The sequence below is a fragment of the Dendropsophus ebraccatus genome, chromosome 1 (assembly GCF_027789765.1).
Source record: "Dendropsophus ebraccatus isolate aDenEbr1 chromosome 1, aDenEbr1.pat, whole genome shotgun sequence".
NCBI lineage: Eukaryota > Metazoa > Chordata > Amphibia > Anura > Hylidae > Dendropsophus > Dendropsophus ebraccatus.
The window spans coordinates 153,009,434-153,032,458 of record NC_091454.1 but is presented as its reverse complement, the minus strand read 5'-3'; the positions used below and the strand labels follow the sequence as shown (position 1 = coordinate 153,032,458).

The window sequence follows — 23,025 nt, the reverse complement described above, 5'->3', positions numbered from 1 at the left end:
ATGTTCAGCATGGAGAAAATGTTCCCGTGGCATTCCTAATGATGATGATGATTACAAGTCAGTGTGTATATGATAGCAGGAATATCTCTGTTACTAAGGATATACCATTCATATGAATATTCTATTGGTGATGTCATTTAAATCATTCCCATGTGCACCATTGTCCTAGTATGTTGTACTGTGGACATCTCTTTTGCATGGTTATGTAATTTTTTAAAATTAATAAAAGTATAATATTTTGAAAAAATACACTCACATATTTCTTTTTTTTATATAATATTTCTTGGTTATATAATATTAGTTGGTGTTTCTGATATATTAAGGATACTTCACAGCACACTATATGATGTTAAATAGTGATATGTATTATGTAATAATACTATACTATTTATTAAAGCACTTTATTAGAACCTATTGGTGTTATTTCTTTAATTATACAGGCCTAACATATCCTACTAACTGTAGGGGAAAAAAATGACAAGAACGGCACATTGAAAAACAAAAAAATGCTTTCTAACCAGCAACCAAAATAGGTGGAAACCCTCTTAACAAACTTTGTAGACTAGGTATGGTGCATTGATTTCAGGGACAGAATTGAACAGAAATAAATCCATACTATTCAGTTTTTCTGGCATACAATAAAAGGAACCTTATACAGAATAGCTTGTCACTGGTTTCTGGAGACAAAAAAAAAAAAACTATCTATAGGCATCACCATAGCTAACAATAGGAAGTAAAGAGCAAGAAAATTATTTTAAACAATGCATGCAGGAATCCGTGATTTCTAATAAAATGGAGAGATAGATATAAAATAGTTTGGAGGTTTGATGTGTGATTTATGGAGTCATTACTCTTCCACTGCATTCTAACAAATGGTACATATCTGAAGAACCTCCTACTGACCTCAATACAAGATACTGTGCTGTCTATGTGTCACACACAGAACTTTACATTGATTAATTCAGACATAAGGCTTACATTTATTATTGTGCCATTGGTCTGTGAAAGTGAAAGCAGTCAGTGATTTTTAGATGCTAATATTTATCTTATTTTAGGCTTTTGGAGGTATAGTTATATACTAGACCACACTATGATAATGTATTTACAAGCTCAATTTGCACAAAAAATAGAGTTTACCTATTCAGTGGTTGGGGTGTTAAACAAAATGTGTTCCTACTATAAATGTTGTACTTGTGTATTGCAAACACTCAAAGGTTGTATTCAAGTATGCCGGATTTCATAAATTTCCACCATTGTGTATTTTTCCTGAGGGTTAAAATATGGCGCAAGAAAAAAAGCAGAAAAATTTGCAGAGTAACCTTGGATTTCTGCAGCCTTTTTGACACTTTGGATCGTATTTTCTATTTAAACTTTAATTTCTTTTTTAGGTTTTTCTTAGCCAACAGTTCCCTAATCTGAAGGTACATACTTTTTACCCCTCTCGGTGCTTGCAAATCAAAAGAACTAAGTCAGGGCTTCCAGCTTTTATAAATCTAGTAACAAGTTTGATCACTTCCAACTTTTCATGTCTAATTACAAAATCATTCAATGTTGTATTTCTCATCAAATACTGTATTCAATATTTTACGTAAACCGAGGACACATCCACACACATCAGAAAGCACAACAGAAAATTAAGAGGATAATTCCATCTGGTCACTGTTGTAGAAAATATGTAATACAGTTATAATACATAGCTCTAATTCAAACAAAAAAAAAAACAAGTAATATATGTTTGAAATGAAGAACAGGATTCACTCTTTGCAGTGAAGCACCTCAGCAGGGCATATAGCCAGGAGTTGTCCTTTATTTAAGGGCCTTTTACACGGGCCAATTATTGTCCAGAAACGTACCTTCTCCCGATAACTGGCCTGTGTAAAATTGTCAGCGATCAGCTGAGGACCAGGTACACCCCTGATTCTCGGCTGATGGGGTCTTTAGAGCAGACTTCAAAATTTATTGTTATATGTGGCTAGTAATGCACCATGCACCAAAATATCAATACTACTATCGATATTCCGGGCAAAAAAACGGTTCAGTACCAGGATTTTCTGGTATTCGATACTTTATGTTGAGCTGCATAATAGTGCAGATTAACAAAGTATAGCACAGAGAACACGGCCGGCGGCTAGCTGAGTGCTAGCCATGTTCTCTGTGCCGCCCTCTGGTTTCACCTCCTAAGTCCGCGCAATGTCCGCTCCCGGCGCTTGTTCCAGCTATTTTACAGTGTACATGCCGCTGTCACACCTTACAGCTGCATTTAACCCCTCAAGAGCCGCTCCATATACAGCAGGAGTCTGCTGCATGTGGAGCGGCCCCCACTGCTAATGTCTGCGGTCCACGATCCCGCAGGCGGCAGTCATGTAACTATCCCCTCCTTCCACTGGGACCCGCCGGTGTAGCAGCAGCGGTCCCTCGCACTCGCAAGTTCTTCCGCCCATCCTCACCCCACAGGAGCAACCACTGCACACTGCAAGCCCTGCCCCCCCATCCTCTCTCCCCCGGGAGCTGCCCCTGCACCCTGCAGTCCCCAGTTACCTTCTTGTGCCTTACAGCTCCCAGCATACCTACTTGTACACTTGTTGTAGTGCACAAGAAGGTATGCTGGGAGTTGTAATGCACAAGAAGGTATTCTGGGAGGTTAACTGCACAAGAAGGTATGCTGGGAGGTACAGGGGAATTAAAGTGTAAAAAAAAAAGAAGATTTTTTTTTAAATAATAAAAAAAAAATATTCATAATACAAGTTCTAATAATTCCCGGACCAAAAAAGTGGGATAAAAAAATATTAAAAACACCTGGCATATAAAATATAGCAAAAAAGTGACCAAAAAGTCACAAATAAAAATGTGGTTCATGGGGGCATCATATCCGCAGCCTGGGCAGGGGGGCATTATATTTTTATTTTAAGAGGGTTTTTTTATACTTTCTTAAAGGGAACCAATCAGCTCAATCGGGCTGATATGGTTCCCTGAACTGCTGTATACAGCTCCTGCATGGCACATACCGACCGCGACTGCAGCAGTAGCTGTATACCTGAAAATAAAGGACTTTAATCCCCCGGGAGCGTGACAGGCAGCGGCTGGGAGGTAGTCATCTGGGCGGCTCCCCGTCTGTGTCTAGTCACCGATCTCTGCCTGTCAGCAGGCTCGAAGGGATGATTGACAGGCAGAGAGGCCAGTAGAGGACCTCTCTGCCTGTCATTCATCCCCTCCCAGTGCTCTGACAGGCAGAGAAAGTTGACTAGATACAGACGAGGAGCCGTCCAGATGACTACTTCCCCGCCGCTGCCTGTCACACGCGGGGGGGATTAAAGTCCTTTTTTACGGGTATACAGCTACTGCTGCAGCAGCGGCCGGTACTTGCCACGGCTGCTGCAGGAGCTGTATACAGCGGATCAGGGAACCATATCAGCCGATTGGTTCCCTTTAAATATGGAAATAAAAAATATGGTATTGGTATTGAACTCAAAATTCTGGTATCGGGACATCCCTAGTACACGGCGAACAGTATAATAGGGCCCTTATACAGACAGTTATATAGTCTAATAGATAAGGAACTAGTAAGCAGAACACTCAAAGATAAGCCTATATGTAGCAGATATACCAAGCGGACAAGGCTAAGTACCCCCCATGTGATGAGAAGATCCAGCATAGTACCCCCAAGGATGCGATTGGTTATAAATAGAGATGAGAAAACCTTGAGCATGCTCGAGTCCATCCGAACCCGATCGTTTGGCATTTGATTAGCGGTGGCTGCTGAAGTTGGATAAAGCCCTAAGGCTATGTGGAAAACATGGATATAGTCATTGGCTGTATCCATATTTTCCAGACAACCTTAGAGCTTTTTCCAAGTTCAGCAGCCACCGGTAATCAAATGCCGAACGTTCGGGTTCGGATGGACTCGAACCCGAACCTGGTTCGCTCATCTCTAGTTATAAATAGAGATCCGAGATCACACTGCAGTCAATAGGCTCTGTATCAGCAGGTCATTCCCAAATCACATCCCACCCATAGCAATGTGACTGTGACTGATATGCATGTCCCTGTAATAACGTCCAATAATAACGCCCTGTGGGTCATAATTATGCTCCCTGTACCCTAAAAAATGCCCCCCATTTAAATGGCTTACAGGGGGCTCAGTTATCTCTTTACTTCCGGTACCTTGTGCGACTACTCAAGTCACACTGGGGTTTGTGGATGGACCGGAAGTCTCAGACATACATAGGGAAAGTGCTTTCTGGTTCTTTTAGCCAGCACTGTGTAAGGCCGCACTGCAGCGGGACAGAAAATCAGGAGCAGAACACTGGAACGTCTGTCTGTAAAAATCCAATATACCAATAACATTATACATAATACCGCCACATCTAACCACTCTAATCATCTAATAACACTGCCTAATGATGTTTGGTGCCTGTCACAGGTTCAGCCAAAAATACCCGACAAAAATAATGTAGCATACAGTATTAATATAATCTGTTCACATGACTCCATGCAGTAACCAGATGTACTCAAGGTCAACAGGGCGCGTATGGTTTTGTATGGGGGCCGTTTTGCAGCATCTTCATTTTTTCATTCTTTTGCTCCAATGATCAAGAGCTGAAGTACGATGTGAACCAAGCCTAATGCATTTAAACCTTACATATCTATGCACATACACACACACTACTCATATATATACCCATGTAAAGTATATGCATACATGTCAAAGACTGTTTGTTTTATTCTTTTTTGCAGCCACATTTCCAGCCACATTTTAGGACTTTACATAAATATATATTAAAATACTGTGTGTACATAGTGTAAAAGCGAATCTGTCAGGTGACTTATTCTGTCCAACTAAAAGCAGCTGAGCCCCATGATATATTATATAATAGGATATAATTTGATACAGGATCGGGCCATGTTCCCACATAGTAACAGCGGCTGTTGGACATGGCCGTGTGAAATAATACTGTAGTATCAGCCAGGTGAACATCACTTTATTAGAATTGAAATACGGGCACATTCGGGTGTGTCCACGCTTCAATTAGCCACAGAGAACAATGTAAAGTATGGCCGGGACTCTTACATTACATTTTGTGCACAGGCTACGATTTGCAGCCGCTGTTCACCGAATACCAGACGCACAAAATAGACCTGTCAGTTATTTTGTGCGGCCGCAGAGAACCACAGCCGTAGTGTATACAGTGTGTATACACTGTGGCTGTAACTCCATGCAATCTAATGTAATTGCGCAGTGGCATTAAACAACGGCCGTTTTTGCAATCTGCAAAAGCCGTTGTTTAATGAAAAAACACCCTGTGTGAACGCGGCTCTCAGAGTAGGAAGCAGTAATGATGGGTTTAAAGGTAACTGTCATCTCACATAAATTTATGGTGCGTTTACACAGAGATTTATCTGACAGATTTTTTAGGCCAAAGCCAGGAATGGATTTGAAAAGAGGATAGATCCCAGTCTCTCCTTTATGACCTGTTCCCTGTTTATAGTCTGTTTCTGGCTTTGGCTTCAAAGATCTGTCAGATAAATCTTTCTGTGTAAACGCACCATTACAGAAATCAATTAGTATAATTGATAAGAAACTTAACTCTTTCTGTATTCAAAAAGCAGTTTCCCAGACCCCCCCCCCCCCACACACACACACACTTCTTATCTGTTGCAGAAAAGCAAAGTGAAGACAGGTTTCCGGTGTCCATTATAACCTATGGAGGGGCCGAGAGGGATGAGTGATTATAGATTATAAATGACAGTTACACTTTATGGCTGGGTTCACGCTACGTATATTTCAGTAAGAATTGTGGTCCTCATATTGCAACCAAAACCAGGAGTGGATTAAAAACACAGAAAGGATCTGTTCACACAATGGTGAAATTGAGTGGATGGCCGCCATTTAATGGCAAATATTTGCTGTTATTTTAGAACAACGGCTGTTATATTGAAATAATGGCAGTTATTTACTGTTATATGGTAGCCATCCACTCAATTTCAACATTGTGTGGACAGAGCCTTTCTGTGTTTTCAATCCACTCCTGGTTTTGGTTGCAATATGAGGACCACAATACTGACTGAAATATACGTAGTGTGAACCCAGCCTATAACTGTAGAAGCTAAGTCCAGTGCAGGTACATATAGGGGGAGATTTATCGGACATGGTGTAAAGTTAAACTGGCTTAGTTGCCCCTAGCAACCAATCAGATTCCACCTTTCATTCCTCATAGACTCTTTGTAAAATAAAAGGTGGAATCTGATTGGTTGCTAGGGGCAACTGAGCCAGTTTCACTTTATACTATGTTAGATAAATCTCCCCCTATTATAGTATTCATCTGTGTGTGTACTGGCCACACCCACTGCTTGTGATGTCATGTCACGTATGAGGATGATGTCATAATCGAATCTGGTTGTGGCAATAAAACCAAGCCGCACCCTGACAGCAGTGTTAGTCTAGGGTAGCATTTCTCTGATTAGGGGCTTTCTTTGGACTGTCTCAAGAGGAAGAGGAACCGTTTTAGGCATGTTTTGCAGGTTAATGTGGCCCAGCCACCAAACCCTGCCCCATCCTACCCAGCCCCTATCAGAATTGTCTACTTGGCTCCCAAGTATAACATCAATTTGTCTATGTGTGTTATTTAAACGCAATAAAATCTGACCAATGGCATTTGTAAGCACCTTTACTAGATTATGCAGACAACGTAAAGTACAGCACAGGTATAGAGTTCTCACCACCACACTGATGCTGTTATGCCTCAGGTTCAGCTCTGTCAGGGAGTCTAGACCAGTTAGGTTTTCTACTTGGCTTATCTGATTTCGAGCAAGGTTTAACACTCGCAGCTCTCCCAGGTGACCAATATTCTCTATCTGAGATATCTATGAAGAAAGGGAACAAATTATAATCAACTATGAGACATAAAATATCAATAATACCATGATTTGATGCACACACTACACAAAGTCAAATACATAAACAACACGTTGGAGACCATTGGGATTCGGATTGTACTAGTCCTTACTCATCACCCACTAAGTGAATGAATGAATGAATGAATGAATGAAATGATTTCACTAGCAAAATCACTCAATTCATCTTCAGTTATAAAAGGAAGCTGTGAGGAAATAAAATATGAAAAAAAGTGCTAAAAATACAAAAAAAAAAATATTTGCACAATAAAGCTATCCAATGCCTACTTAGTACTGCCATGCACTGTTCACAAAGTACAAAAATACAGCTGACCGTGCTATACATTATTTGTATTATAGTGGCTCAGAGTGTGAGAAGGTCATGCGGTGTACAAACAATACAAGACTACAAAATATCATCCAGTACTTCAGCATTACACACAGTTCTCTTACGTGGAGTAACAAACACTACATACAATAACTACATAACAATAAAGCTTCTATGAAACCACTTCACAGTGCCAGCATAACTGTGCCGTACACAGTGCAAAAATCTATCCAAGATATGCTTTCCAAAGTAATACACTGACCATAACAGTGTGTCATATGGTGCAAAACAATGCCCCCAGCGCAGGCAGGGCTTTATTGCCTGAAACAATGTCATGTTTGTCTATGGACTTTGCACACTATTGCAGTATTACATGGACAAGTGTTTTTCTGCTCTCAAGCAACTTATTTAAAGCGCATGAACCATCAGGTACACTGCTCTTTTTTTTTCTTTTACAACAGCAATCGGTGCCAGCATCCTGGAATCGAGGAGATAGATAGATAGATATATATATATATATATATATATATATATATCTATTTTTTTTTTTTTTTTTTTTAAATGCTGTTTTTTTTGCCATGCTCCAGCAAGTCTCTATTTACAGCCCAGCTCTATGCACTGGCAGAAGGCCCGCTGCTCTGGGACCATATCCCCTCTGTGATGTGGCTCTATTAGAATCAATGTAGCCTCATCACATAGGGGTGATGGTACAGTCGCTTTAATTTGTTTCTTTCTCATCCACACCGCACACACTACATCAACCTTATCCAAACCCCCAGCCAAATAACCAGTCTAATGTACCTGTCCAATAACAACGGGATGTTGAGGCATGCTGCACAGCCACATCAGACATAGCATGTTTGGCAGTCTTTGTAAGTGTGCATTTACATTCACATAGGATGTGCTGCTGCTTACACTATATCACTATGGCTCTGCTCTCGACTTATGACCTTCTTCTTGCACTGTTATGTACCTATATGTTCATATATACCCGCCCTAATTACAAATTATATGATATTTATCCATAGCTATGCCACCACCTGCCTATCACAAAGTTAACACAAAATGACATTTAAAATAACTGAACATACTATAAAGCCACGTTTGATGTGTTGATATGTATGACTTATTATGCAGATTTAGCCAATACTATAGTTTTTATCCACGATACCGTGACATATACATTTCATACAGATATAAAGTTATGTATAAAATAGGTAAAATTGTACATAGTTATCACACAGTTTACACTGTTTATTTTTGTGTTCTTTACTACAGACTCCTTGACAAAGGTGTGAGATATACAGGGATTAACAAATGCTTTAGTCTGTGGATTCCTTGTTGCACAATAAATACACTTTAAGCATCTGCAAGACTTGTGAAAATTCATTATTTTCTGAATGGCAATTGGGTGGCTACAACTACTTATATAGTGATTATTCCCGCCCAGCTACAACTCTGAAGAGTGCGACCCGTTACACAGCATAGCATATGCACTGCTATTATGGCACAAATTATTCATGTAAGGTAAGGAAACAAGGCACGGTATATGGAAGGAAAAAAGGATTTAACAAATTAGGCCAAATCTATCACACAGTAGGGCACATAAAATTTATCAAATGGGTGTGTGGCTTTATCCCACACCTAATGTATTATTTTTTAAGCCTGGAAAGAGGCGTAAATAATGGCACAAATCTACACCTGCTCCGGAGGTCCCACCAAATTTACCTAAGAGGTGTGTGCAAGAGGGGTGAATGTGGGTGAGGCCTAATTTGTTAAAGGTGCCCCAGTGTGTCCTACTAGGGTCAGCTGATTTTTTGCAGGCTATCTATTCCCAGATGATTGTAAGCAATTGTTAAGGTCACTCTCATTCCACTTTTTTTTTTTTTTTTTTTTAAATGATGAAATGCATACATACATACATTTCAAATGCTCTTCTGATAGATGTACTGTACATTGTGAAGACAAAGGTTTCCTTATTGTTACAGAAAATGCTGTCTGAGTGTAGAATGCAAAAAGGAAACCAGCAGACCACTTATTACTGGATGAGTGACAGCAAATGGTCATGTTGCTTGTGAAAGGTCCATCTGCTTGGACAGCAAGGCATTGTCTGATATTGCATTTCTGAACAGGAGCAGAGGGAAAGCAATATGTGGGACTTGTTGTGGACGGCAAAAGGAGATCAACATTAATACCAAACTGTCCATGTCTGGGTTATGAAAAACTGGGTGCCCTGACAAGGCTTTCATGGTCAATACTAGCATCTGTACTAAAATGTAGGCACTTACAGTGAATCTATCTGCTGCAATACATGTTTGAAACTGATGACACAGTTAGATAGCCATAAGGCCATGGGAACACGTAATACCTTTTATATATCTCTCTGTGCTTCCAGCCTATCAGTGTCTGTAGTGGAATCCCACCTCAGTCACTGTTTGGCTGGGCATGAAGAATGACACAGAAGCCAGGAGAAGAAAAGACCAGTAGAGGACAAAGAGCATTGGCACAGCAACTGCAGTGGACTAGAAGAGGTAAGTATAGCATGTGCACCATCAAAAGTGCTACCTAAAATTGCTGTAGACCAATTACATTGTTCAGGAATGGTTTGAGGAACATGAGAAAAAATTCAAGGTATTCACTTTAAATATAGTGGATTATTACCTGATTGCCATGTAGATCTAAAACGTCAAGATTTTTAAGATTTTCCAAGTTTGATATTTTCTGAATTCTGAAAGAAAAACAATAAAATAATTTTCATGTAGGAACTGGTTTGCTCTTATTCACATTTTTTACATTTCATGCTAAATGGCTACCAGCAATCCAAACAGAATTTCCTGTTATTAATATCAAAGTCTACATTCATTATAGTCAGCAAAACTGTCTAGAAGTCATGAGTAATACACCATAATTACTAGTCTGCACACTGGTAGAAGAAAACAAGGATATGCAGCCTTCAGTAAATTACAGAAGAATAACGCGGGGCCTAAGAGGTTAAATTTTTTTTCTTATAAATCAATACAGGTTGCAATTGCAAGTAGCTTTGTAATATACATGTTCATGGGATTTTTTTACGTTTCTATGTTTAAATCAACCTTAAACATGTGGTCACTAGTTGTCTCCCTTTTACTTAAAGGGGTTGTCCGGCGAAAAAAAATTATTCACAGAATAACACACATTACAAAGTTATACAACTTTGTAATGTATGTTATGTCTGTGAATGGCCCCCTTCCCCGTGTCCCACCACCCCCATCCGTGTACCCGGAAGTGTGGTGCGCTATACATTACCTGTCGCGTGCCGACCACGGTCTCCGATCGTCAGCAGTGACGTCTTCTTCGGGAGCTTGGCGGATCTTCCCGAGTGCCGGCCGCCCTCTGCAGCGTCATCCGAAGCGCAGCCGCGATTGGCTGAGCATAACTGTGCTCAGCCAATCGCGGCTGAGCAGCTGATGACGTGGCCGCGTCATCAGCCGCTCAGCCACGATTGGCTGAGCACAGTTATGCTCAGCCAATCGCGGCTGAGCTTCGGATGACGCTGCAGAGGGCGGCCGGCACTCGGGAAGATCCGCCAAGCTCCCGAAGAAGACGTCACTGCTGACGATCGGAGACCGTGGACGACACGACATGCGGTGAGTATAATGCACCACACTTCCGGGTCTAGCGTGGGTGGGGGGAAACACGGGGAAGGGGGCCATTCACAGACATAACATACATTACAAAGTTGTATAACTTTGTAATGTGTGTTATTCTGTGAATAATTTTTTTTCGCCGGACAACCCCTTTAAACTGCAAACCTGTGCAGTCCCAGACATGGCTTAGGTATAATACAATTTTTAGGCTGGGTTCACACTACGTATATTTCAGTCAGTATTGTGGTCCTCATATTGCAACCAAAACCAGGAGTGGATTGAAAACACAGAAAGGATCTGTTCACACAATGGTGAAATTGAGTGGATGGCCGCCATTTAATGGCAAATATTTGCTGTTATTTTAAAACAACGGCTGTTATATTGAAATAATGGCCGTTATTTACTGTTATGTGGCGGCCATCCACTCAATTACAACATTGTGTGAACAGAGCCTTTCTGTGTTTTTAATCCACTCCTGGTTTTGGTTGCAATATGAGGACCACAATACTGACTGAAATATATGTAGTGTGAACCCAGCCTCAAGCTGTAAGAAAGCACTTGCTATGCGATTGTCCTTCTTACATAGTGTGTCAGTGTCAGGTGTGCATGAATGCTTTTATGCAAGTATATATATATATATATATATATATATATATATATATATATATATATATATATATATACAGGGCCGATTCTAGCTTTTTTGCCGCCTGAGGCGAAAACTGACAAAGCGCCCCCCAACCCCCCCCCCCCCCCCCCCCCCTCAGAGCAATAGTCAGGGAGAGAAGATCCAGGACAGGCACAGTGCAGCATCGCAGTGTGTATGGGACAGCACTATAGATAACAGTGTGCGGTGACCAGATTTTTGAACTGTTTGAGCCACTATGGGCCCCCCTGGGAGCTTCAAAACAAACTACAATCTACAACTGCTGACCTCTGACCTCAGGAGCCAGAGAAGAGCCATAAAACGGGCTGCTCTGTTAACTCTTTCAGTACTGCAGAATGTAGAGTATTACTGTGCATCACTTACATTCTGCTATACAGAAAGAGTTAACAGCAGAGCAGAACATGACTTTTATGCCTCTTCTCCTGCTCTTGCACTATGCTGAGGTCAGCTGGGAGTTCGGCAGTGCAGAGAAGACATAATATAGCGTCCCCGCTGCTGGTCACTTTTTCTTTTCTACAGTGTGTAAGTGATGCAGAGTATAATAACTCTGCATTATTGAAAGGGTTAACAGGAGGCACTATATCTATGTCTAATGTGATGTGAATACCTGTGAATACGAGGCTTCCAGTGCCTCCTCAGCGCTTCTCATGAGGCAACTGACAGGAAACACGGCTGGGCACTGAGCCGTAACTAGTTGTAATGATAAGGACACAGGACGCTGATGCCGCCCCCTCAAGGGCTGTGTTATCTGCCGCCTGAGGCGAACACTTCACCTCGCCTCATGGCAGATACGGGCCTGTATATATATATCATAATATTCCACAGCAGCTGTAGTGTAGTAGTTAGGAAACACAAGCAAATGCACAACTAAGTAATTTTTATATGTAAATAAGTGTATAGCAGGCTAGGGCTGTTGAACGACAACTCCTATCATGCTCTGATATGTTTGTCATTATGGCAGTATTTATTCTGCTAAGCTTTACATCGGTGGTTATGGTGCATTACTGAGGATAGGGTTGCTGTTTTATTGTTTTATATGGTAATTTCCTTTACTGAGGCAGAATTAGTTCAAGAGGGATAAAGGAAATGTATCATGTGTGCTGCAGTTACTCTCTCTCTCCTGGAGCTTTTCTTACTGCACTCCTCTACTGCGCTCCCTGTAGGTTTCCTGTTCCTACCAGTGAGTCATCAGGTGGGTGGGGTTATGCATCCACATTGATTTAGCCCCACCCCTGTAGGAGGAGCTAACATCTGAGTCTGGTAGAAGCTGCAGCAGTAAGGACAGCATGACATGGAGGAGACCAGGAGCTGATATCTATGTTGTGGGGGGACACGGAGGTTAGCCATGTCGCTTTGTAGTGTTGAAGTTCAGGGATAACAGCTGGATGTATGTCCCCCAATTTTCCCATGGATTTTATCACACACTCCACTCATATTGGTCTCAGTCCCCAATGGGGCTCACAATGTTTTGACTACAATCTCTTTACAGCACTACAGTTGGAGCTTTCTAAGTAAAGGAACAATATTGTTATTGTTGTACTGTAAAGATCTACAGTGAACGGGCAGTGTAATATGGAGAGGAGAGACGCTATTTCACCTCATGTCAGTCACCATTCTGTCTATTTATTGATGAGGGAAATCTGCAACAGAATCCCCTCATTTAAAGTGACACCGTCGCCCCCTTTTTGCATTCTGACTTCTCTACACAGGTGTAAAGGATTAATTCAGCAGTTTTCATACTTCATTTTATATCATACATCATGGTGCTGGTTCCAGTAAAAAGTCATCTTTTATCATCTGCAGATTGTGCTAAGTGGGCGGGGTTTTACGGCAACTGCACCACTTAGCCGCGCACCCTCAACGCCCATTGGTATGGGCTGACCTAGAGGGGGTGGGGCCTAGACCTTTAGGCCAGCCTGTTCCAATGGTCCGCGAGGGGGTGGGGTCTATGTGCCAATGTCATGGATGGGCTTGAGGCCCCGCCCACTTAGCACAATCTGCAGATGATAAAATATCACTTTTTACTTGAACAAGCACCATGACGTAAATTTACCCATTACATCTATGAAGAGAAGTCAGAATGCAAAAAGGGGGTGACAGTGTCACTTTAAGCCTTGCCCCCTGAAACCACACCCACCTACAGGTGCTGACCCCCTGTGACCTGAAAGCTCTTTATGTAATTAAAGAAACAAATTTGAAAAGCAGCAAAAGAAGACAGCCAAAACACATGTAAAATAAATAGACACACTTCAAGCTAGTGAATAATACTAACCTGTTTTTTCCGAGCATAAGAACACGTAAAGATCTCAAAGAAGAAAGACCGGTTATTTCTTCTATCTGGTTATCATACAGGTCAATAAATATTAGACGCTGAAGACTTGAAATATTCTGTATTCTTGTTATTGAGTTGTGCTGTAAATATAACAGCCGTAGTTGTTCTTCACCTTCTATAATGGGGAAGACTGTGAAGTTTTGCCTTAAAAGAAATAAAAAATAAAATAAAAATATCTTTATAGTATAGTGCAAATATTGCAAGACTGAGTTGCACACAGAAAAATTATATTTTTCACTGGGGCGCCACTCAACAATGACCACCTTATGTTTATTTTAGTCTCTGAAATGCATGGGAATAATGCAGACAGCGATTTCATAAGGTTGGGTTCACACTGCGTTTTTTGCAAAAAACGGATGAAAAACTGATGAAAAAAAACGGATGCATTTTGGTGCATCCGTTTCTCCATTGACTTCCATTGAAAAAAAAACGGATCCGTTTTTTTAAAAGGACACAAAAATAGTGTCAGCTACGTTTTTGTGTCCGTCAAAAAAAAACGGACCCGTTTTAATCCTCTTTTTTTTTTTTACAATGGAAGTCAATAGAAAAACAGATTAAAATGTATGCATACAAATGCATTAGTTTTTTGAAAAAAAAACAGATTGCAAAAACGGATTGCAAAAACGCAGTGTGAACCTAGCCTAATATAGGGATATTGTGCACAATGATGACAGTACAGGGATAATGGGGGAAAAAAAAAAGGAAAAAATTGGCAGCAAATCTATGACTCTGTTCACACTGCAGGTTGCACACTGCTTGTGGCTTAAGTACATACAAAAACCGTTGGTGACATAGTATACTATGTTTGATCAAATAGTTTGCTAAGATCCTCACTTTTTAATATCTACAGAGCAGGTGTTTATCGTGTGTACACTGGGAAGTAGGGCTGGGCGATATACCATCAAAATACCGATACCGTCTCTGGCGTCGGTTAACCGACCTCAACTCTGCCAGGACGGTATCTGCTGTATTTCTCCCCTCCCTCCTCCTCCTCACCCTGCAGCCGCGTGCTCTGTTCCCCTCAGTTAATCTTCCTGAAGAGGAAGGCTGGAGATCTGACAGGCTGCGCACAGGGGTGCTGTGTGCTCAGGGCTGCTGCTGCTTCTGGGCGGCTCTGGAAGCTGCACGGTGTGCCCTGCCTCCCCTCTCCCGTACATAAAGTGGCTGCAGGGGTCAGGTATGGGTCGGCACATCCTCCCCAAACCAGGCACCGCACTCTGTCCCCCACAGGAATCCTTGGTGCATCGTTATCTTTTGGCAGTGTTGGAAGTAGCCGTGCGTGACGATCTGCCCGGGACGCTGACGGCAGATATATGTGCCACAGCACTGAGTGACAGAGGGCAGAGGATTCCTGTGCAGGAGAGAGAGCGGTGCCCGGTGGAGCATGGTGGTGCCGACCTATACCTGACCCAACTGTATGTGCGGGAGAGGGGGGGGGGGTCCGGAACAGCATGTGACGGTGACTGGGGGCAGATATTAGATAGAAGGATATAGGAGATAGATAGAGAGATAGAGAGATAAAGAGATAGATAGATAGATCTATCTCCTATATATCTATCATTACATCTATCTCCTATATCTATCTCCTATCTATCTATCAAGGATATAGGAGATAGATAGAGAGATAGAGAGATAAAGAGATAGATAGATAGATCTATCTCCTATATATCTATCATTACATCTATCTCCTATATCTATCTCCTATCTATCTATCATTACATCTATCTATCTATCTATCTAGTAAGTAGATAGCCCACGGCACTCAAAGGGTTAACGGTGCAAAACGTAGATTTATTTAAAAAAAACAGTGCAGCACGTTTTTTTGAATAAATCTACGTTTTGCACCGTTAACCCTTTGAGTGCTGTGGGCTATCTACTTACTATTTGAATACAGTCAAGACCTAGGTCCGCTGGCACCAACCCCACACCAATTGAGCAGTGCTGCTTTTTCTCTTTTTTTCTCATGTATCCATCCATCTATCTATCCAACGTCCACACTGGAGTGCACACTGTTCATGCTTGAGAAAGGTCTCGGGATGAGACAGAAACGTTTCATGCCTGATGGGGGTTAACTAGGCCACCAGGGACATGCCTGATGGGGGTTAACAAGGCCACCAGGGACATGCCTGATGGGGATTAACTAGGCCACCAGGGACATGCCTGATGGGGGTTAACTAGGCCACCAGGGACATGCCTGATGGGGGTTAACTAGGCTACCAGGGACATGCCTGATGGGGGGGTTAACTAGGCTACCAGGGACATGACTGATGGTGGTTAACTAGGCTACCAGGGACATGACTTGGAGGTTAACTAGACTACAAGGGGCATCACTGGGGGTTAACTACAATAGCAGGGGCATCACTGGGGGTTAACTACAATAGCAGGGGCATTAGGGGAACAATACTTTGCCTTGCCCTGGGTGCTGCAAACCCACGCTAATTGCTGCGCACGGTATGCGGCCCTCGAATGATTTTTTTAATGCCCGACCGGCCCTCGACATGGAAAAGGTTCCCCACCCCTGGTCCACATCATGACTGCATCACATTGCACTAAGAGGCATATGCACAGAACAGCATTATATGGAAGAAAACTATTTATAGTGTATAGCACATGTTTGGCACAAACACTACTCAAACACCTGTCCTTTATTAGGCATGATTTCAAAACCTGTAACCCGCCATAGGGTCACCCATGGGCTGTTCTAGCCATTTGCTATGCAGGCATACTTAAAGGGAATCCATCAGCTCCTGGGCACTACCTAAGGTGTTGACAGTGTGCTGTAGCTGGCGGTCCCCCAGTAAGCATGGTGCCTTTTTGGTAATTTTCCGTGCAGTGGATTATGTACAATCTTATGACTCCTACTGTCACAGAGCAGTTGTTCGTGCCACACTTGTCATGCATCCTCCTCCCTCTTCATGAATAAACAATGCTGCCCGGCCTCCTGCTCGTTAAGCTGTTAGATTGCAGATCAGTCCTCTGTAGGAAGGTTATGGGCCCTTTTACACAGAAAGATTATCTGACAGATTATCTGCCAAAGATTTGAAGTCAAAACCAGGAACAGACTATAAACAGAGATCAGGTCATACATGAAAGCCTGAGATTTCTCCTCTTTTCAAATCCAGTCCTTGCTTTGGCTTCAAATCTTTGGCAGATAATCTGTCAGATAATCTTTCTGTGTAAAAGGGCCCTATGTCTTAAAGAATCTCGCCTCCCTAATGTGTTGGAGCTGTGGTCTAGGGGTAACACTTGTCTAGAGACCTGCCAGCAGTTCATTCTCTGGTTTGAATCCCCTGATGGATATTAGATATATGTCTTTTTTTTTCCTCATTATTGTATCATTTTGAGGCTATGTTCACACACAGTATTTTTGCTCAGTATTTTGGTCAGTATTTTGCAACCAAAACCAGAAGGGGATTGAAAACACTGAAAGGCTATGTTCACACACTGTTGAAATTGAGTGGATGGCTGTCATTTAATGGCAAATAATTACTGTTTTTTTCTTTCAAAAACAAACAAAAAAAACATCCGATATTTGCCATTAAATGACGGCCATCTGCTCAATTTCAACAGTGTGAGAACATAGCCTTTCTGTGTTCTCAATCCACTTCTGGTTTTGGTTGCAAAATACTGACCAAAATACTAAGCAAATATACTGTGTGTGAACATAGCCTTAAAAATGATACAATAATGAGAAAAAAAAAAGACATCTATTTAATTTCCATCAGGGGATTCGAACCAGAGAATGAACTGCTGGCAGGTCTCTAGACAGGTGAGTTACCTCTAGACCACACCTCCAACACATTAGGTAGGAAAGATTCTTTAAGACATAACCTGCCTACAGAGGACTGATCTGCAATCTAACAGCTGAGCGAGCAGGAGGCCGCGCAGCATTGAGTACTCATGAAGAGGGAGGAGGATGAATGACAAGTGTGGCACGAACAACTGCTCTGTGAAAGTAGAAGACATAAGATTGTACATAATCCATTGCACGGAAAATTACCAAAAAGGCACCATGCTTACTGGGGACTGCCAGCTACAGCACACTGTCAGCACCTTAGGTAGTGCCCGGGAGCTGACGGATTCCCTTTAAGATTATGCCTTCATTGACAGTTACCTTTCTAAGTTAAGCTTGTCTGGGCTGACTGCTTTCTCCTCCGCAGTGCGATGCACAACAGGATATCCCCGCTCAGATCTTGTTAAGGTTTTCAAACAATGAAAATGGTTCACTGAAAAAAAGGTCATATGACACAGATTCAATACAACAGTGTAAGGCATATAAAGAAAGAAAACAATGATACTTAAAAAGGGTATTCCCATCTTACAACATGGCTCATCAGCCTCCTCCGCTCAGTTACGATTGGAAAGCTGAAAACAGTGAAGCTCTGTAAACACGGCAGCACTGCTTGACTGCGGACTGACCTGCAGCATTTATTGACTTTATTTTTTTATTTTATTTTATTTTATTTTATTTTATAAAGAGATTATTGACTAGGGATGGTCTGAAGAGAGTTCGGTTTCGTACGAACCCGAACCCTCGGTAATGATTCCCGCTGTCTGCCCGCTCCATGGAGTGGGCGGATCCAGCGGGAGGAATGCCTGGAAAACTGGGATACAGCCATAGCCATAGGCTGTATCCCAGTTTTCCAGGCGTTACTCCCGCTGGATCCGCCCGCTCCACGGAGCGGGCAGACAGCGGGAATCTGCTGCCGAGCGTTCGGGTTCATACGAACCCGAACCTCGGCAGGTTCTGACCATCCCTATTATTGACTAAAGGGACTTTCCCACAAAGAAAGTATAGATCCACAGAATAGAGGATACATAGATGTTTTGTCACTGGAGGCTTAACAGTCAGGATCCCCAATTACCACTAAAACAGAGGTACCTAGCCTCCTGCTCCCCCTCATTGTACAACCAAAGTGAGGAGGAATTTAATCTATTGTTTAAATCAAGATTTTATGTTAAATGGAATCTTAAGGCCTTATTACATAAAGTGATTATCGGCCGTATTAAGACAATATCGGCTTGTGTAATAAAATGTCTTGTGTAATAAAAGGCAACGATCAGCCGACATGAATGATGTCGGCTGATCGTTGCAGTCGTTTGTCTTTCAACATGTTGAAAGACAAACGACTAATGTAGCAGCAATCTGCTGTCATCGCTCTGTAGAATAGGAGTGGCGGCAGAAGACCGCAGCTATTAGCATTGGGCTGCCTGGACGATTTAGGGATCACCCGGGCAGCCCCCCTGCAGCTCCCCACGGCACCGCTTGCTGCCGATGCATGCAATAGCTGCGGCAGTGAGCGTGGAACGAGGAGCCATCCTGTTCTGTATAGATTTCTTCCTAGGAGTGCCCTGCTTTAAAAACACACAGAAGTACAGAGAAAGGTGACACCACTATGTAGATAACAGAAGAGCTATTGCCCACAACTCATTAATCCCCCCCGTAAAATGACCATTATAAATAGTAAACAAGAAGCAATGGGTAAGCACCACCTAATAGTGTATTTGAATGCCCGGGGTGCTACAGGTGCTAAGAATAGCCATAATGCATAAGAAAAGAAAAAGGCAAAGCAAAACTGTGAAGCAAAGCCAATATTTCTAAAATAACGTAATCGAAAAACAGGCTTAGCCCGTTTTCTTTCTTTTATGTATTATGACCTTTATAAAGGTCACCAAGCATGCCCAGAAGCCTTTCTCATCCATTAATTGTTTTCTGTTGATGGTTGCGTATAGTACATGTGCTTGTTGTAAAGCAGATCTCTATATGTAGTTAAAATAACTCAGGAAACATCGCAGTCCCCATAGTAATGTACAAAAAAATTTATAAAAAAAACAACACAAGTCAGAAAAAAAGAAACAAATTAGCAAAAAAATATATATATACACATTGCCTTTAAAGGGGTACTCTGGCCATGCAAAAATTTTAATATAGCACTGGGGCTGCATAGTAAACATTACACATCCTATTCTTACCTAACCATGCTCCCTAAGGAGATCCTCCTGTTGCATCTTTGGGTCCTCGCTGGATGCTTCCACCACTACTTCCCAGCCAATCACTGACTGAAGCAGGACAGCATCATGGCCAGTGATTGCTTGAGCAGGCTGTCACTGCAGAGAGGAGTCTGTCTCAGAAGTAACGGCAGGAGCATTTAGCAAAGGACCCAGAGGGAGTGTGCTTAGGTAAGAATAGGATGTCTATTATTTTCTGAGCATTAAGGTAAAAAAATACAATTTCTTTTACAAAAAACAAGGCCACCTATATTCACATCATTGGTCACTAAGGGGTTAACAAAACCATTCCGAGTAAAATATGTGGCTATGTGGTTCAAAGCACTATCTATGAACTAAAAAAAAACAACATTAAAAATTAAACCTTGCTCCATGCATAGATAAAGAAAAATGTGTTTGTGTGTGTGCTTTTTACAGAAAATTGCCCTTCATGTTTGAGCTGTTTTACAGGATTTCAAAGAATTTCAAGAACATAAATATTCCTTTTCTAAAAGGTGAGTGACGCATGGACTGACATAATCTACGACAAATGTGTAGGCATCAGTTCACACATTTTCCAGCTATTGACACTCACCTACAGCCTAAGCTGGCTTATTACAGCTTCCGGGCTATTCTTTTAACCTTAAATGGGAACGGTCATTACCAACAACTTTTCACATGTGAAAGGGACAAGTCAAAAGTCTGACTGATCAGGAGAAAGAGGGGGAGAAGAGCGTGGTCATGTATTTAACCTCAGCTGTCTCAGTCCTAATGTGGTTGACAGCATGAAAGTGAAGCATGCTACCGTTTGCTTCTCCTTGCTTCTTGTCCTGACTAATCAAACATTTTCACACGTCCCTGTGAAACGTCAAAAGTTATTCTTAAAGACAGATACGCTTTAAGCTTATTTTCACCTTTCTTACGGAAGAATACAATTTTACATAGCTGCCGACAGGTGCTCCTGCCTACTGGACTGTTCCAATGAAACACTTGCCCAGCTCGGGAAGTTACTGTTGCTCTGCTTTGACTTTGTGTGAGGAATACGGCTCATACCAAATTGCCAATTTGACTGCAAACCCCAACAGAAATAGAACAAACGCTATTGCACCTATGTTATGTTTTACTTTTATACTACCTATGTCTATTGTTTGTTTTAGAATGACTAGATTATTTTGACTACATGCTTGACCAACCTTTGGAATGATGCAGATCCTCATTGTTGTTATTTGGACTGGCACAATGGGGTACAGATCTGGATCTGCTTTTCTTGGATATATGGCCTGGAAGCTCTCCAAATGCTCCCAGTGACACAGAGTCCCTGCCATGTCTTGAAGCAGAGCTAAAAACCTCAGTGATGTTAGCCGTTAAAGGAATGTAAGGCTGCTTATTCCGACTCAGAGGACTTGAAACTCTTCCATCTAGTAGAAAAGAAAAAAACATTAAAGTAAGCAGTGTGCAAGTAGTAATAAAACATCTGAAAAATGTAGCAACAGGACTTCTCCTACTAGTGATCCAAAGATCAGTTAAATTCTTACATATTCTTCTGGGAGAATAAGAAAGTATAAATGTCATATTTAAAGGTAGAGAATAGAAGCACCTAAAGTAAAATTACAAATTCTATAGGGGTTAAAAAAAAATAAAAATAATAATAAAACCATGTGTAATGTTATAATTCTAAGCAACAGAAACAGTGGTGGGCTAGGTTCACAGGCTGTTGACATCCGTCTTAATCCTGCACATATATTGGTATTCTAACACATACCCATGATATCTCCCCTGATGATGACACACAAAAACATGGGACTGAAACGTGTAGGGAGTGTGGTTTGCAGGGTTGTTTTAGCATCCTTGGCAACATGGCTGGGCATGCAATTTTTTTGGCGAAATTATTCATGTTGCCACAAAAGAGACCTGAGAGTCACCACCTAGGATATATTTTTGGTAAAAGTTGGTGGTGGCGTATTCCCATTCATTAACTGCTAGGCAAACAGTGTACTCTCTGGCCAAGCTATATGGCCAAGTCGCTCTGTGGCTCTAGCCTTAAAGGGGTTATTCACCTAAGAGCGAAAAAAAATAAATGCTAGCTGGTCTTACTTACCAAGCCCCCCTGAATATTTTGAGCAGTCTCCTGTCTTTCTAGCTGCTGCTATTCCTGGGTTACAAGTTTTTCTAAAAGTTGGTCTATAACTAAGATAGGAAACTACATTTCCCATCATGCATTACCCTGATTGGTCCATTTGCACACTTGCCCCTTAGCTTTTTTCCTGCCCACTGCTGTCATTACTATTGCATAACCACAGGATTGTTTTTTTCCCTTTTGCATCATATCACCCCAATATGTATTTCATACAAGCTGAAGATGTAGCAGAGCTGACACGCGTATGGTGATGGTGTAGCTATGTCCAGCATAACGGTCATCTCTTTACCGGGGGTGGGGGGTGTAATGTAGGTTTGGATCTCTGCTTGCTGATTGTGAATGAAAACATTCTAGTTCCTTCCAGACTCTAAGAACATCTCTGAAACAATATGCAGAGCTGTGACACAAAGACAGTTACATATGCCTGCATTCACTGACTGCAAGCAGAGATAGCACTACAACTTTTCATATTACAAAAACCTAGGCTCAGGGACACATGTAAGTCTATGGAAGCAGCACTGGTGCATGCAGATAATGTCTCATGGGGGTTACAAAGTCAATAGACAACCAACCCAGCCCCAGAGAGGGGATCACATGTCCTGTGATTAAAAAAAGGGGGGGCTAAGTGTGGTCTGAGTGGACCTAGTGGAGAGGATTTTACACATCCAAAGCAGATATAAATCAGAAAGAAAAAAAAAAAGGGAAAGGGTACAAGGTTATACATGTATATTAGACATAGGGTGGTATTGGGAAGGAGGATAGTTTAGAATATTGTTTTTGTTACCCAGATAACCCCTAACCCCTTTAATCAAAAGCATGTACAAATGTCTATATTAATATAGTAGCCAGTAATCTTATCACAGCTCTTCATACCTTGCCTTCCAGTAATGTGCTTTTCTAATTCATGTTGAGAAAGTTTGTTGTTGAGGGACGGCGCCGTATCCTTACTTAACCTGAAGTCAAACTGCAAAACACAGAACAGTCTCTATTAAAACCACATGTAGTCACACCATATGACGGCTTTTTATTCCAGCTGTTAAACACCTTTTTCCATGT

The 23,025-nt window shown here is 41.7% G+C and overlaps 1 protein-coding gene across 1 annotated transcript in view; it reads right to left on the bottom strand.

The window, feature by feature from the left end:
* Positions 1 to 23,025, bottom strand: part of LRRC49 (leucine rich repeat containing 49) — a 91,194-nt gene that overhangs the window by 58,910 nt on the left and 9,259 nt on the right. Inside the window, exons 3-8 of the mRNA XM_069956555.1 lie at positions 22,843 to 22,933; positions 21,026 to 21,250; positions 17,959 to 18,070; positions 13,785 to 13,988; positions 9,881 to 9,947; positions 6,718 to 6,861 (exon numbers count right to left, since the gene is read on the bottom strand). Of these exons, the coding sequence (XP_069812656.1) occupies positions 6,718 to 6,861; positions 9,881 to 9,947; positions 13,785 to 13,988; positions 17,959 to 18,070; positions 21,026 to 21,250; positions 22,843 to 22,933 (843 nt within the window). The remainder of the gene's footprint in view (positions 1 to 6,717; positions 6,862 to 9,880; positions 9,948 to 13,784; positions 13,989 to 17,958; positions 18,071 to 21,025; positions 21,251 to 22,842; positions 22,934 to 23,025) is intronic.